This window comes from Hydra viridissima, unplaced genomic scaffold, assembly GCF_058129835.1.
Source record: "Hydra viridissima isolate aposymbiotic clone 2 unplaced genomic scaffold, HvirCarnegie_v1 scaffold_19, whole genome shotgun sequence".
Lineage (NCBI taxonomy): Eukaryota > Metazoa > Cnidaria > Hydrozoa > Anthoathecata > Hydridae > Hydra > Hydra viridissima.
Genome location: NW_028324318.1, coordinates 785,526 through 801,409, shown reverse-complemented (window position 1 = coordinate 801,409; position 15,884 = coordinate 785,526). Strand labels below are relative to the sequence as shown.

Genomic DNA, 15,884 nt, shown 5'->3' with positions numbered 1-15,884 from the left:
ACCGTTACTATGCTCTTAGCTAAACCAATGATATTTATACTAACTAGATGTAAAACTTCAAATAAATTCCGTAAGAAAAAGTGAAGCAAGTTTTTTAAGTTTTTAAAGCCGGTAGCCGCTTTATTTAAACTGACAATAATTCGTTTGTTTTAATCGATGTTTTTATGATTCTGGCTGGCAAAAAAAAACTTGCTTGGCAAAAAAATATGCTTCACTGCGAAAGCGCGAGTTAAATATCTAGTTAATATACACCTAACCGCAAAATTAACGCACCACATACATTTCGATTTATTTTAATTGTGGTCATATATTTTGACAAACGTGTTAAGAATAGAACACATGAACACAGTTATTTCGATGGTAATAATAAAAGCGACTTTGAGGATGGTGAGAAAAGAAAAGAAAAGAAAGAAAAACAAACTAAAACTAGAAATATGGTAAGTAATAAAATTAAGGTAAGTAACAAAATAAACTAAGATGATTATTGTTGTTATGCACACTAATACAGCTTAAAATGTAACATTTTTGACTTATCAATATCTAGCGTTGCCACATCTTGATGTTGTTGCAGCCAGACAGCACCGTGGATTTCTTTCAATTAGAGGTGTAATCGTTTCTTGAAGGATATCTTCACATACGCGGATAAGACTTTGTCGCAACTCGTCTAAGGTGGTGGATGTTGACTTCTAACACAGCGTGCCATTATGCCCCAAAGATGCTCTATTGGGTTCATATCTGGACTGCAAGCCGGCCACTCCAAAACTTGAATAGTAGCATTTTGTAAGTATTCAGTAACAACATGCGCCGTATGTGGTCTAGCATTATCCTACATAAGAAAGAATCCATCTCCCATGAACGATGCAAGAGGTACCAAAAAAGGTTTTAAAATGTCTGCTTATGTATCGTTGAGAAGTCAGAACAGACGTGTTGCTCAAATGACAGTTATCATTGAGCAACACATCTGTTCATACTAACTTTATACATACTTTTCTTTTAAAAGTGAGGTTTGGTTACAGCAAAACGTGCTGCTTATGAAAAGCTGCTACAATTTGGAAACTAAAACGGAATAAAGCCTACAAATGACGTCACAATAAACATTATTATCGACTTTGTATTTGATAAATCCGGGAAATACGTAATATTTTTCAAAATAAGTCGGAATTTATAAGTGGTGCGTTAATTTTGCGGTAAAGTGCATATCATTGAGTTTAACAACGGTGCAGTGGCTACGCGCAGTCCTACTGAAATTTTTGGTGTTGGCGTAGCGTCAAGAGCAGAAAAGGTGCTTTTAGCTTGTTTCGAAAAAAAAAAAAAAGAAAAAAAAAAAAGGGAAACTAAACAAATTAAATCCTGTTTTATCTTCTCATACAGTAGCTGATGCCAAAACCAAGACAAGTGACAAGTTTAGAGGAGTTCACACAGTTTTTTTAACGATTTATCAAGAATGCTTTAAGGTAACAGAAAGTACTGTGCTATTTTATTTTCAATCTTTTCACCTTATTTTGGTGTTTGTGTTTTAAAATTTGAAGCAGTTTAACCCCTATTGTTGTGCCCACTTTACTTTTTCAAGTCTTCAAATACTTAAGAATAGTTTCTGATGAAAAAATCCTTTCAAAAATAAATTTCCATTTTTAGAAGCATCAACTTTATGAAGGAGTAGTTACAAAAGACTTTCATGAGTGCAGTTACAGAGTTTGTTCTGAGTTCCTGGATTATCCAGAATGCAAGTTGCAATACTCTTTAGAGCATCACACTCAATGAATAAGAAGTGGGAAATTCTTCTTGATTTTATTGGTGAGTGAAACAGAAATAGGATCTTTCTAAGACTTTTACCTATTTCTTTAGTTTGTTCATAGCTTTGTTTCATTTACAGTTATACTGACACAACCCCAATAAAGTAATGCTTAATTAGGTATGCTTTTCACTGGACAATCTATAGCTTCTTTGGAATGATCCCTTTAATTCGATTAAAGATATGCGATAAAATTTTTAAAAAATTACATACTCATTACATTTTGAAGCGAACCTTTTGTTTGGCTTTCTCATATAACATTTTATAGAGTTACTACTAAAGTTAACTCAGCCTCAGGTAGCAAGTCTGATTATTGAAAATAAATTATTGAAAGAGAATTTTGAGTGTTGTCCTGGGGCAAGGTTAAGGGTTAAGTTAGGTTAGCAGAGCATATAATATTGAAGCAGTTAAAGTTTCAAGAAAAAGGTAAGTCATGTTTCTTCGATAGTTTACCACAACCATTTTTTAAAAGTGGTAGTTTGAAAAAGTCGACCTTTAGCCAACAAGTAAACATTTTTTTTAACTGACTTGGGAATTATATTTTTAAGTTTATTCTCCATCAATCCTGAGCTTCTAAGTTGTACGCAAATACATTTGCAGGCTTAATTTAGGTTAGGTAATATGTTAAAAAATGTAATATTTAAAAAAAATACTTTGCTTATTGTTCCAGGTCTCATTAACTTTTACCACACTCTGCGAGTTTGTGATTGGAAAAATGCAGATACAGTGTGCAAGGTATGTATGCTTTACTTTTGCTAACCTAATGCTGTGTCGATTTAGTGTCATAAATTTTTTCATTTTCCATTTGTCATTTGATATTTTGTCAGTGGATGTTTTAGGTCACTTTTTAAAATTGTTTTACCTTTTTGTCAGTAAACATTTAAAGTGTTCATTTCTTGCAATGACTAAAGTATCTGAAAAATATTTTCTTGCTACTCAGTTTAAATTCTTAACTTAATTTGCACCATCCCAATTTTTAAACTTTCAAGCTTGTTTTTTTAGACTTTGTGAGGAATTACTACTTGGGAAAGGGTCGAGGCTAATGACAAGCAAGTCCTCCTAAACTCTGCTGTTTCTTGGCGACCCTGGTGATGAATTAAAGTACTGTCATTACAACAGTTGAAAAGAACATTTAAATACAGAGGTTCTCAAAATGCTTTTTGACAGAGAAATCTGTCGGACGCTCATATACAGAGTTGATTTTCAGTTGTTCAACTTGGCCTTTGATCACATCTGCTGCCCAGCGTTAAATTTAAAAGCCTTTAAACGTTTTTTATGTTTTGGTTAATTGGGTTATTTTTGAAAGAAGCTGGGTTATTTTTGAAAAAAAGCCCAAATGTTTTAGAGTGAAATTGATGCAGTACGAGAAAGCCATGTTTTCATCGTTGAAACTTAAAGTTACCCATCGACTTGATCATTCAAATGTCCACAAGTTTTTTCGTTGAGAGGGAGGGAGCCGGGACAAATTCGTTGCAAAAAGTATCGCTTCTCGGCCTAATGGCTAAGATCAAGTGTAGTATCTGTTCTTGAATTTTTAGGACGAGCTAGCGATTTCTTTTTTGTGTGTATTTTAGATGGCGAATGCTGGAGGAGAATCGAGCTCCTCACCGTTGGATGCGACATCCGCTAACTTGCTTCAGAGGATCGAGAAAGCTGCGACAGGAGACGTGACGGTGGACTTCGCGATGGAATATAGCAGCGACGACGAGGCGATTGATGACTCCGAGAATGACGAGACGGAGGCGAAACGAAAAGAGAACATCGACTCGAAGCCATCGAGCTACGCGAATGCCGCTTCTGCCAACGTATATCACGACAACTTTCGACCGCAACTTAAAAATACGCTAGTGTGTTCGCTTCAAATTCGCGTGACCATGATGGACGTTTTACGAGAAATCGAAAACTGCAATCTCGATGAGGATTTAGAAGGGATCCAGATCATCCGTGGCGGTACCGTACTTGAAGTGGTGATGAAATCTGTTCGCGCAAAATACGCCATTCTCGAAAGAGGTTTAAATATAGGTGGATTCCATCATAAATTCAACAACTCCACGCCGAACCGAACGCCCACTAGACGAACAACGGTGTCGATACTCGGGCTACCGCTCGAGGCCAAAAACTTTCAAGTCGGCAGGGTGTTACAGGAAATGGGCTTTGGAAAGCACTTGTCAACCAGACCGGTGATTAAACGAACGCCTACGAAAGGTACCCCGTATTATTCCGGTATCCTCGTGGCCGTCATGGAGGATCTCCCGTCACCGATACCGTATTTCTTGACAATCAGGGGCTACAGAGTGCGAGCGATTCACACCGGACAGCCGGCACGACTCCCGCGGAAAACTACGAATGAAGAAATCCCGATTGCGGAACAAAAAAAGGACGAAAACGATAACGAAATAAAAACGGCAGTAAGATCACTTGCGGAGGAGACAATTGAGAAGGAGCTAACTACGATAGTTGAGGAGAGCATTTCAGAAGAGAAAGTCGAGAAAGGAGAGACGAAGGAAATAACAACAATCACCCCCGAGAAGAACGATGAAGACGTAGAGATGAAAGTTGCAGTGGAAAAAACGAAAATAAAGAAAAAGCGAAAAACGAAAGAAGCGAAAGAATCGGATGATCCGAAAAGACAGTCTAAGGAACGAACGGTTGAAGACAAACACGGGTAACGTACGCTTTCTGTGTTTGTCTTTATTTTATTTTATCTTCCTTATTTTGATTGTAAGACGCAAATTTTGTCCCATACCTTTTAAAATCTCCTGAAAGTTTAAGAACGCGCCACTTTATTTTGAGAATTTTTTAATATGCAATTCTTTGAAGTCACGCTAACCTTTTGTTTGCTTTTTTGAATGAGGCTAAAAATTTTAACGCTAAACGTCAACGGTCTCAATGACGAGACCAAAAGACGAAAAATAATGCGATATTGTGAAAGTAAAAGTTGCGATGTTATTTTACTTCAAGAAACGCACGGGTGTGACAAAAGCGTAGAAAAATGGACTAAGGAATGGCGAAATTTAACAAAAGGTCACTCTCTTTGGAACAATCTAAACCACAAGGAGCGCGGAGTCGCTTTTTTAACAAAATCTGATATTGAAATTAAAGACGTTACTAAAGATAAGCGCGGGAGAATTCTTGCGGCTAGTTTTTTGATAAATGAGAAAAATATTAGAATGATAAACATATACGGTCCTAACGTACCGCAAGAAAAAGAAAACTTTTTTAAATCTCTAGACCGACACGCGACTAAATGCGATACTCTTATCCTTTCGGGAGATTTTAATATGGTTCTTAACCCTCAGCTAGATAGGCAAGGCGGTGATTTTTTAAGTAAAAACAACACTCTAGGAAATAGGAATTTGCAAAATTTTATCGAAAAATACGAACTCGTTGATCTCTACAGAGAAAACAATCCTTTGACTTTAGAATTCACTTTTGAAAAACCTGACAAAACTTTTAGAAGTAGAATTGATCGAGTATATATTTCTTCAACAGCGAAAATGCAGAGCACGTGCAAAATTTTAAAAGCGGAGGTGAGCGATCACAGCGCGGTTTTATGCGCAATTGAAAGTAAAAAACCAAACGCGAGAGGACCAGGTTACTGGCACTTGAACACTGATATTTTAAAAGATACCGTTTTTAAGCAAACGCTACAACGCGAAATTAATCACATGAAAAGGACTAAAAGCGATTATAAAAACCCAAACCAATGGTGGGACATTGCCAAAACTAAAATTAGAGATGTCGCAGTGCGGCGAGCAGCAGAAATAAACAATGAAAAAAAGCGCAAGACTGTGATTTTGAAGGAAGAAATTGAAGTAGAAAAAAATAAAACAGACAAAAACAAAGAAAAAATTAAAACTCTCCAAAAACAATTGCAAGCGCTCGAAAACGTCGCGGGCGTTTTTGTAAGAACAAAACAAATTATAATAGAGGAGGGCGAAACTCCCTCAAAAGTTCTTTTTCAAATGGAGAAAAATAATCAACGCAAAAAAACAATAAAAGAAATAAGGTGCGGCGACGAGATTTATACTGATACAAAAAACATTCAAGAAACTATTAAAAAATTTTTTCAGCATCTTTACAAAAAACAACACGTAGATGAAGAAGAGGGAAACCTCTTCCTCGACAATTTTCAAAAACCGCTAACCGATTATGAAAATGCATTTTTAAACATAAAACTGAGCAACGCGGAAATGCGAAACGCGGCCTTCTCGCTCGCAAAAAATAAAACACCAGGGATAGACGGTATACCGGTAGAACTCTACCAAGAGTACTGGGATCTGTTCGGCGAAGAACTGACCTCCCTAGCAAACAAAAATCTTTTCGAGAAAAACAACGAACTTTCGTGGACCCAGAGAACTGCATTGGTAAGCCTTCTTCCAAAACAAGGAGACTTAACACTAATGCAGAACTGGAGACCGATATCCCTTTTGTGCGCAGATTATAAAATTATAACTAAGGCTTTAGCGCTACGACTTTCAAAAATACTACACAAAATTCTTGAACCTTCGCAGACATGCTCTGTACCAAAAAGAAATATATATTCGAACTTATTTCTTGTTAGAGATTTAATAGAATACACCAACGAAAAAAATATCGCAGGATTTTTAATAACGATCGATCAAGAGAAAGCTTTTGACAAAATTGACAGAGGTTTTCTCTTCAAAGTCTTAAAAAAACTAAATCTTGGTCAAAACTTCATAAGAGCAATTAAGCACACTATGAAAAATACGCATTCGCTAATTTTAAACAACGGATTCATGAGCGAGCCGTTTAAAATTGAAAGAGGAGTAAGACAAGGAGATCCTATCTCCTTGATGCTTTATTGCATTGCGGTTGAGGCTTTGTCTTTGGAAATTAAAAAAAATAAACAAATTGACGGCATACCGCTACCGGGGACGAAAGCGAACTTGAAAATTTTACAGTACGCAGACGATACCACGGTAGCGGCCAGAAATATTAGTTCTATCGATGAAATTTTTAACACTCTTAAAAAATTCGAACGCGCCACAGGATCTAACATTAATAAAGCAAAAACTAAAGGCTTTGCGCTAGGCGGTTTTGATCCGGCTGTCCAAGACAACGTCTTTGGACAGCGTAGCAAAAACATGCGCGACATTAATTGGACAAACGAAAACGGAATAAAAATTTTAGGAATAACCTTTTACACTGATTTGAAGCGCACGGCTGAGACAAATTGGCAAAAAGCGTTTGAAACTTTTAAAACACGGCTATCGAGTTTTAAATACAGGAACGTGTCCCTAAGATGCAAAGGCGTGTATATCAACACGCTGGCGCTGTCGAAAGTGTGGTTCGTGGCGAACGTTTTCCCGATCGACAGGGAAACGGAACTAAAAATCCGCAAAGAAACATCTGTCTATCTGTGGCAAAATAATTTCGCCGAACCCATCAAAAGAGACATCCTAAACCTCCCGGTGAAAGCCGGGGGATTAGGAATCTTAGACACGTCTAGGCAATGCATAGCGCTAAGAATGAAACACTTGCTCTGCTTGAATGAAAACGACAGGCCTCATGAAAGCCTCTTCCTACAAAAATATTTTTTAGCCCTTTCCTTGACCGCCCTGGCAAAAAACAAATACCCGCAGTGGTCCTTTTTAGCCCAAAACAACTTCCCAAAATATCTAAAAGAACATCCCTTCTTCTACAAAGATGTTATAGAAACAATAAGAAAAACACCGGCTATTTTGCAGATAAACCAAAAAACAGCAAAATGCGTATACCTCTTTTTAGCGAACCACAATCAAAACGAAAACATCGCGAAAGCGCAGCGAAAGTGGGATGCGACATTTCAAAAAACTTTGCCATGGAACAACATGTGGAGGCGAAACTTTAATTCGTACGCGCAAGGGCCGTGCCAAAATGTGCAGTGGCGGATCCTTCACGATATGATCCCCACTAAGCAAAAAATTCACAATTGGAAAAAAAATCGCGGGCGCCGAATACCAAAATGCGACTATTGTAATAAAATCGAAACAACATTACACCCTTTTGTTCACTGCAAAACGGCCAGAACGGTGTGGAGGCACTTTAAAAACATTTATGAAAAACTAACAAACAATCCTTTTAACATTATCCACGCCGTTTTTTTAATGGATACAAGCGCTCCCTCAATTAACAAAAACACAGAAAAATAAATAACTACAGCAACCAACATAATTACAACCGAACTGTGGAGAGCTCGGAACATGAAAACAAAAGAAAACAAAAATATTACTCCCACTAAAATTATAGAAGTTATCAAAAGAGAAATAAAATTCCTTTGGAAAATAAAATATAACAAATTTTTACGCGAGAATGACGTGGAAAAATTTCACAGTCTTTTTTCGATTAATAGCGCTATAAGCGATGCAAACAAACAAGATTTAGTTTTTCTATTTTAAGGATATTTGTTCGCTATCAGAAAACGCCCTCCCTCCCCTCTTCAACGAATATGTCCAAAGGATCCCGGTGGGTCCGGAGGATGTATGTTTTTATTTTAAGGGCGTGGTGTAATAACCACGCTTATTTATTTTAAAACTACGGCATCCCCACGAATATGTCCAAAGGATCCCGGTGGATCTGGAGGATGTATGTATATTTTTTAAGGGCGTGGTGTAATACCCACGCTTATATATTTTAAACCACGGCAAAAACATCTAACTCATCTTAAACTAATATATCCTAACATTTTATTTTAAAAAAAAAAAAAAAAAAAAAAAAAATTGTAACACGATGACGAATATGTCCAAAGGATCCAAGAGGATCCGGAGGATGTATGTATTTAACTTAAGGGCGTGGGGCAATAGCCACGCTTTTATTATATAAAAACGAGATAAAATCTTGTAACTTCTTTATTGTAAATATATACTGACATAAAAAAAAAAAAAAAAAAAAGTATCTGTTCTTATCAGTTTAATATCTGGTACGCCGGCATAGTCCGGCTCATATATTAATCTGATTTTTGGCATTTGGTCAAGGGATCGTAGGTTTACCTCGCCCTGACCGCGGGTTGCCTCGGCGTTGCACTACTGCTGAGCGCGGCCCATACTATAGAGAAGGAAAAAAAAAAAAAAGCAAACAAACGGGACGATGCGGTGTGCAATCGAAAACCCACAATTGAGAAGAATGGGGCACGTCCGAGGCTGCCCACACAACGGGAAAAGCATACTTACCTGACGGGGAAGTAAACCTGATCAACATGGGGCTTCTTCCAGGGTGAGGCTCTTGCATTGCACTTCGCCTGGGCTGACCCCTGCGATTACCGCTAACGTCGGTAACTCGACCGTACAATTTCTGGTAGTGGGGGCCTGCGTTCGCGCTCGCCCCCTCCTCTAACGACTTAAAAAAAAAACCTCTCCTCTCACCCCTAAGAGTCTACTGCATATTTTGAGAGGCGCATACAAGGTCTGCTATAAGTGCAAATAAGTTTTATTTATTTCAAAAGTTGTTGTTTTTTTTTTTTGTTTTTTTTGTGTGTATAAAATCAATAAAAATCTAAGAATCGCAAAGAGGCAACCAAATAAGCATAGGAGCGACGAGAATCGTTTCAACGTGACAACCAGCAAGCGTGATCGACCGGTTACAATCCCGGAAATCACTCGACCGCGGAACAAAATGTGACAGTCACAACAGTGAAAACGAGTTGTTGTAATAAAAAACAATGACGATAATAATAGTTAAAATAACAAACAGTAGCAATAAGAAAATCGATATCAATAGTGACAACGAAAATAATGACAACGATGAAGATAACAATAACGACAATAACAAAAATTAACGATAGCATCGATAAACTAACGATAAAAGTAATACTGACAATAGCAACGACCACAAAAAAACAAGCATTAGCAATAACGATCTAACAGTAACGATAGTAACAACAACAGCAGCAGCAACAGTAACAACAATTGTCAACCATTTATGCATACCGCATATTGGATTCTGGTGCGGTGAAATGCATTCTTTTACTACCGTTCATTATTTTCATGAAAACAGCTCTGATTTCTACGTGTTGATCTTAGAAAGAAACGACAACGACCGAAACATTTTGGCAAGTTGACACGTCAATACGCAACGTTGCCAGAGATACGTAACGACGATTGACGAATCTTATAAATTTTTGCTCTTCAAAGCTAGTTTTGCAGTCTTTTCGTCATTTCGACAAAACTAGGGAACATCGACATCGTGCAACTTTAGACTTGCGAGGGTTTCTTTCATGGCCGCCGAGAGGACGGGGAAGATTCCCGGGTATCCCCGTGTATCTACAAACGACATTTTAAAAATCACTTTTTAAAAGATTTAAATAGTTTTGACTTTTAAAATATTTCATTAACTTTCGTTTTTCATTTTTAATGACTTCTATTGGTCCTGGGTATGTAATTGATCATAAAGAGGGCTATAGTCCCTTTAACTAACTGGTGGCTATAGTCCCTTTAACCGTTGCCCTTGTTGTTCAGCATCAAAACTAGCTTCGAGTTTTTGCCTTGGCCTTAGCTTTTCCTCCTTTTCCACGTCCTGACATTTTATTTTCTAACACAAGCAGAGACAGACAGACAGACGGACCAGAGATCTCGTGCGCCTTTTTTTTTATTTTAAACAGCAAAAAGTTTGCTATTGTTATCAAAATAGAGTGGTCTCAAAGTCAACCTTTTTTTAACCAATAGTAAAAAAGAAATAAACGATGCTCAAACAACTTAATCTTTTAAGAACCAATAGAAGTGCATATGACGCAAGAGTTTTCAAGTTGGAGGCTACAACTTTATCTTAAATTAAATCCAGTTGCAATGCAATGAAAACAAACGAAAAGAATTTTTACTGTTAGGCCCGTCGAAATGTCAGACGCACCAAAAACCGGAGGAAAACAAGCGCCAAAGGTGGCGAAAAAAGGCGAGAAGCGCGCCGGTAAGAAAGGTGGTAAAATTGCTGGAACTGGTGACAAGAAGCGCAAGAGAAAGAGACGAGAGTCTTATGCCATTTACATTTACAACGTCCTGAAGCAAGTTCACCCTGATGTCGGTGTTTCTTCTAAAGCAATGAGCATCATGAATTCTTTCGTGAACGACATTTTCGAAAGAATTGCTTCTGAAGCTTCGCGGCTCGCCCTTCAAAATAAGAAATCTACGATCTCTTCGCGTGAAATTCAAACCGCCGTGCGCCTTTTACTTCCCGGTGAACTTGCTAAACACGCAGTGAGCGAAGGCACCAAGGCTGTTACCAAGTACACCAGCAGTAAGTAGATCAAAATCCGCTCAAACGGCTATTTTTATAGCCACACATCTTTTAAAAACATTAGACGCATTAACGAAATAGGTTCAAATGAAAATATCTGTTGCAATCGCTATATTTAATTTTGCAAACAATGCGAAGTGCAGAATAGCTAAACTAGCTGCTAAAATAAAACACTTAAACTGCTGCATCCGTCCTAGGCTATGAACAACTTAAAACCTTTTTTTTCTTCTTCAAAATTGCTCTCAAACTTCCCTTTTCTAGAATATACATCGACCTAAAAAGCACGGAACAGTTACCGGTGAGGTTACTGTGACTTTCAAACTCAATTAGTGTAATTGTTACGACCTGACAAAGTCCTAAATGCCGCGCAACGTTCTGTAAAGCTATCAAAATGTATCAAGGTGTAGAAAAAGTCTAATTAAAACAGTTAATAGTACCGTTGTCATTTTGTAGATGATTTTTTATGGATTATGTTAGTTATGGAAAAATAATTGGTGCATGAAAGGGTCAATGGGCTAGTTACGAAACTACAAATGTTGTTAATGTTTGTAAGAAAATAAGACCGAGGAAGTAGACACAATGTAATATCGTCAGTACAAATCATAATCTGATCACAATCGGAAAAAAAAAAGAAGAAGAATACAGTTTTGTTTGTAAATTTTTTTTTAATGACTAATAAAAAGGCTTGGGTACTAATGATAACCCACAAGCTCTAAAATATCTAAAAAGATGCACTGTCTTCCGACCAGAGTTTCGGCACGGAAAAAACACATACTACAATTTAGTTACTGTGTATTAAGGTATGCATCAAATACTTGCCAATCGCGTTTCGTTCATTTCGGGGTTTCGGGAAGGGGAATAATAAAAAAAAAAAAAAAGAAAGAATTCGCAACTGAGCGTCCGCGGTGCACCCATGTTACTAGGCTGCGCGAGTAAGCAGAAACCGTTACTATGCTCTTAGCTAAACCAATGATATTTATACTAACTAGATGTAAAACTTCAAATAAATTCCGTAAGAAAAAGTGAAGCAAGTTTTTTAAGTTTTTAAAGCCGGTAGCCTCTTTATTTAAACTGAAAATAATTCGTTTGTTTTAATCGATGTTTTTATGATTCTGGCTGGCAAAAAAAAACTTGCTTGGCAAAAAAATATGCTTCACAAAGCGCGAGTTAAATATCTAGTTAATATACACTTAACCGCAAAATTAACGCACCACATACATTTCGATTTATTTTAATTGTGGTCATATATTTTGACAAACGTGTTAAGAATAGAACACATGAACACAGTTATTTCGATGGTAATAATAAAAGCGACTTTGAGGATGGTGAGAAAAGAAAAGAAAAGAAAGAAAAACAAACTAAAACTAGAAATATGGTAAGTAATAAAATTAAGGTAAGTAACAAAATAAACTAAGATGATTATTGTTGTTATGCACACTAATACAGCTTAAAATGTAACATTTTTGACTTATCAATATCTAGCGTTGCCACATCTTGATGTTGTTGCAGCCAGACAGCACCGTGGATTTCTTTCAATTAGAGGTGTAATCGTTTCTTGAAGGATATCTTCACATACGCGGATAAGACTTTGTTGCAACTGGTCTAGGTGGTGGATGTTGACTTCTAACACAGCGTGCCATTATGCCCCAAAGATGCTCTATTGGGTTCATATCTGGACTGCAAGCCGGCCACTCCAAAACTTGAATAGTAGCATTTTGTAAGTATTCAGTAACAACATGCGCCGTATGTGGTCTAGCATTATCCTACATAAGAAAGAATCCATCTCCCATGAACGATGCAAGAGGTACCAAAAAAGGTTTTAAAATGTCTGCTTATGTATCGTTGAGAAGTCAGAACAGACGTGTTGCTCAAATGACAGTTATCATTGAGCAACACATCTGTTCATACTAACTTTATACATACTTTTCTTTTAAAAGTGAGGTTTGGTTACAGCAAAACGTGCTGCTTATGAAAAGCTGCTACAATTTGGAAACTAAAACGGAATAAAGCCTACAAATGACGTCACAATAAACATTATTATCGACTTTGTATTTGATAAATCCGGGAAATACGTAATATTTTTCAAAATAAGTCGGAATTTATAAGTGGTGCGTTAATTTTGCGGTAAAGTGCATATCATTGAGTTTAACAACGGTGCAGTGGCTACGCGCAGTCCTACTGAAATTTTTGGTGTTGGCGTAGCGTCAAGAGCAGAAAAGGTGCTTTTAGCTTGTTTCGAAAAAAAAAAAAAAGAAAAAAAAAAAAGGGAAACTAAACAAATTAAATCCTGTTTTATCTTCTCATACAGTAGCTGATGCCAAAACCAAGACAAGTGACAAGTTTAGAGGAGTTCACACAGTTTTTTTAACGATTTATCAAGAATGCTTTAAGGTAACAGAAAGTACTGTGCTATTTTATTTTCAATCTTTTCACCTTATTTTGGTGTTTGTGTTTTAAAATTTGAAGCAGTTTAACCCCTATTGTTGTGCCCACTTTACTTTTTCAAGTCTTCAAATACTTAAGAATAGTTTCTGATGAAAAAATCCTTTCAAAAATAAATTTCCATTTTTAGAAGCATCAACTTTATGAAGGAGTAGTTACAAAAGACTTTCATGAGTGCAGTTACAGAGTTTGTTCTGAGTTCCTGGATTATCCAGAATGCAAGTTGCAATACTCTTTAGAGCATCACACTCAATGAATAAGAAGTGGGAAATTCTTCTTGATTTTATTGGTGAGTGAAACAGAAATAGCATCTTTCTAAGACTTTTACCTATTTCTTTAGTTTGTTCATAGCTTTGTTTCATTTACAGTTATACTGACACAACCCCAATAAAGTAATGCTTAATTAGGTATGCTTTTCACTGGACAATCTATAGCTTCTTTGGAATGATCCCTTTAATTCGATTAAAGATATGCGATAAAATTTTTAAAAAATTACATACTCATTACATTTTGAAGCGAACCTTTTGTTTGGCTTTCTCATATAACATTTTATAGAGTTACTACTAAAGTTAACTCAGCCTCAGGTAGCAAGTCTGATTATTGAAAATAAATTATTGAAAGAGAATTTTGAGTGTTGTCCTGGGGCAAGGTTAAGGGTTAAGTTAGGTTAGCAGAGCATATAATATTGAAGCAGTTAAAGTTTCAAGAAAAAGGTAAGTCATGTTTCTTCGATAGTTTACCACAACCATTTTTTAAAAGTGGTAGTTTGAAAAAGTCGACCTTTAGCCAACAAGTAAACATTTTTTTTAACTGACTTGGGAATTATATTTTTAAGTTTATTCTCCATCAATCCTGAGCTTCTAAGTTGTACGCAAATACATTTGCAGGCTTAATTTAGGTTAGGTAATATGTTAAAAAATGTAATATTTAAAAAAAATACTTTGCTTATTGTTCCAGGTCTCATTAACTTTTACCACACTCTGCGAGTTTGTGATTGGAAAAATGCAGATACAGTGTGCAAGGTATGTATGCTTTACTTTTGCTAACCTAATGCTGTGTCGATTTAGTGTCATAAATTTTTTCATTTTCCATTTGTCATTTGATATTTTGTCAGTGGATGTTTTAGGTCACTTTTTAAAATTGTTTTACCTTTTTGTCAGTAAACATTTAAAGTGTTCATTTCTTGCAATGACTAAAGTATCTGAAAAATATTTTCTTGCTACTCAGTTTAAATTCTTAACTTAATTTGCACCATCCCAATTTTTAAACTTTCAAGCTTGTTTTTTTAGACTTTGTGAGGAATTACTACTTGGGAAAGGGTCGAGGCTAATGACAAGCAAGTCCTCCTAAACTCTGCTGTTTCTTGGCGACCCTGGTGATGAATTAAAGTACTGTCATTACAACAGTTGAAAAGAACATTTAAATACAGAGGTTCTCAAAATGCTTTTTGACAGAGAAATCTGTCGGACGCTCATATACAGAGTTGATTTTCAGTTGTTCAACTTGGCCTTTGATCACATCTGCTGCCCAGCGTTAAATTTAAAAGCCTTTAAACGTTTTTTATGTTTTGGTTAATTGGGTTATTTTTGAAAGAAGCTGGGTTATTTTTGAAAAAAAGCCCAAATGTTTTAGAGTGAAATTGATGCAGTACGAGAAAGCCATGTTTTCATCGTTGAAACTTAAAGTTACCCATCGACTTGATCATTCAAATGTCCACAAGTTTTTTCGTTGAGAGGGAGGGAGCCGGGACAAACTCGTTGCAAAAAGTATCGCTTCTCGGCCTAATGGCTAAGATCAAGTGTAGTATCTGTTCTTGATTTTTGCCACCGAGGCAGCGATTTTGTTGTTTTTTTAGCGTATGAGCGACACCGAAGAGTCGAGCGCCACCTTGGATGGGATATCCGCTACACTTCTACAGAAGATGAAGAACGTTGCAGACGGTACAGAAGAACACGAGATTACGATGGAGTACAGCGACGACGATACGACGGAAGAAGAAGTGGAGAAGACGAAGACGAAGACCACGGAAACACTTCAAGGTGATCCGGGGAAGACCGCAACTCCGCTGAGCTACGCAAGAGCCACCTCAGCCAACGCACCAACGGGAGGATTTCGACCTCTTCTCAAGAATACGCTGCTGTGCAACCTGCAGAGTCGAATCGCGATAATCGACATACTCCTCGCGTTGGAAAAGCAGAACCTCGATGAAGAACTGGAAGGCGCCCAGCTCATCCGAGGAAACTCCATGCTCGAACTGGTCATGAAGACGGAACGAGCGAAAAACAGCATCCTCGAAAGGGGGCTCACGATCGGTGGTCAGCACTGCCGATTCTTCAACTCCACGCCGTCGCGACTTCCCAGCAGAAGAACGACGGTCTCGATCCTTGGGCTTCCTTTGGAGGCGAAAAACTTTGCTGTTGGA

General features: G+C 37.1%; 1 protein-coding gene, 1 long non-coding RNA gene, 1 other non-coding gene and 4 pseudogenes across 5 annotated transcripts in view; all 7 read left to right on the top strand.

The window, feature by feature from the left end:
- LOC149876555 (uncharacterized) overlaps window positions 1–7,610 on the top strand; it is a 345,360-nt gene extending 337,750 nt beyond the window's left edge. Inside the window, exon 2 of one of the 2 annotated variants that reach the window (XM_090075198.1) lies at window positions 3,305–7,610. In XM_090075198.1, coding sequence (XP_089931324.1) covers window positions 3,367–4,461 — 1,095 coding nt within the window. In that variant the 5' untranslated portion in view covers window positions 3,305–3,366 and the 3' untranslated portion in view covers window positions 4,462–7,610. The remainder of the gene's footprint in view (window positions 1–3,304) is intronic. The other variant, XM_090075199.1, reaches the window with a different exon arrangement.
- On the top strand, window positions 3,274–3,442 carry LOC149876556 (U2 spliceosomal RNA; annotated as a pseudogene).
- A 1,027-nt stretch (window positions 7,611–8,637) lies between the features above and the next one.
- On the top strand, window positions 8,638–8,843 carry LOC149876554 (U2 spliceosomal RNA; annotated as a pseudogene).
- A 113-nt stretch (window positions 8,844–8,956) lies between these two features.
- LOC149876553 (U1 spliceosomal RNA) lies at window positions 8,957–9,120 on the top strand. The gene has a single exon (XR_016448687.1). It is a non-coding gene; the product is annotated as a U1 spliceosomal RNA (small nuclear RNA).
- A 1,503-nt stretch (window positions 9,121–10,623) lies between these two features.
- On the top strand, window positions 10,624–11,028 carry LOC149876552 (late histone H2B.L4 pseudogene; annotated as a pseudogene).
- A 2,093-nt stretch (window positions 11,029–13,121) lies between these two features.
- LOC149876551 (uncharacterized) lies at window positions 13,122–15,130 on the top strand. 2 transcript variants are annotated; one of them, XR_016448658.1, is made up of 5 exons: window positions 13,122–13,239; window positions 13,329–13,411; window positions 13,593–13,751; window positions 14,420–14,484; window positions 14,752–15,130. It is a non-coding gene; the product is annotated as an uncharacterized LOC149876551 (long non-coding RNA). The 2 variants fall into 2 exon arrangements; XR_016448657.1 differs by having other exon boundaries at window positions 13,182–13,411; window positions 14,752–15,129.
- A 100-nt stretch (window positions 15,131–15,230) lies between these two features.
- On the top strand, window positions 15,231–15,393 carry LOC149876550 (U2 spliceosomal RNA; annotated as a pseudogene).
- The last annotated feature ends 491 nt before the right edge of the window (window positions 15,394–15,884 follow it).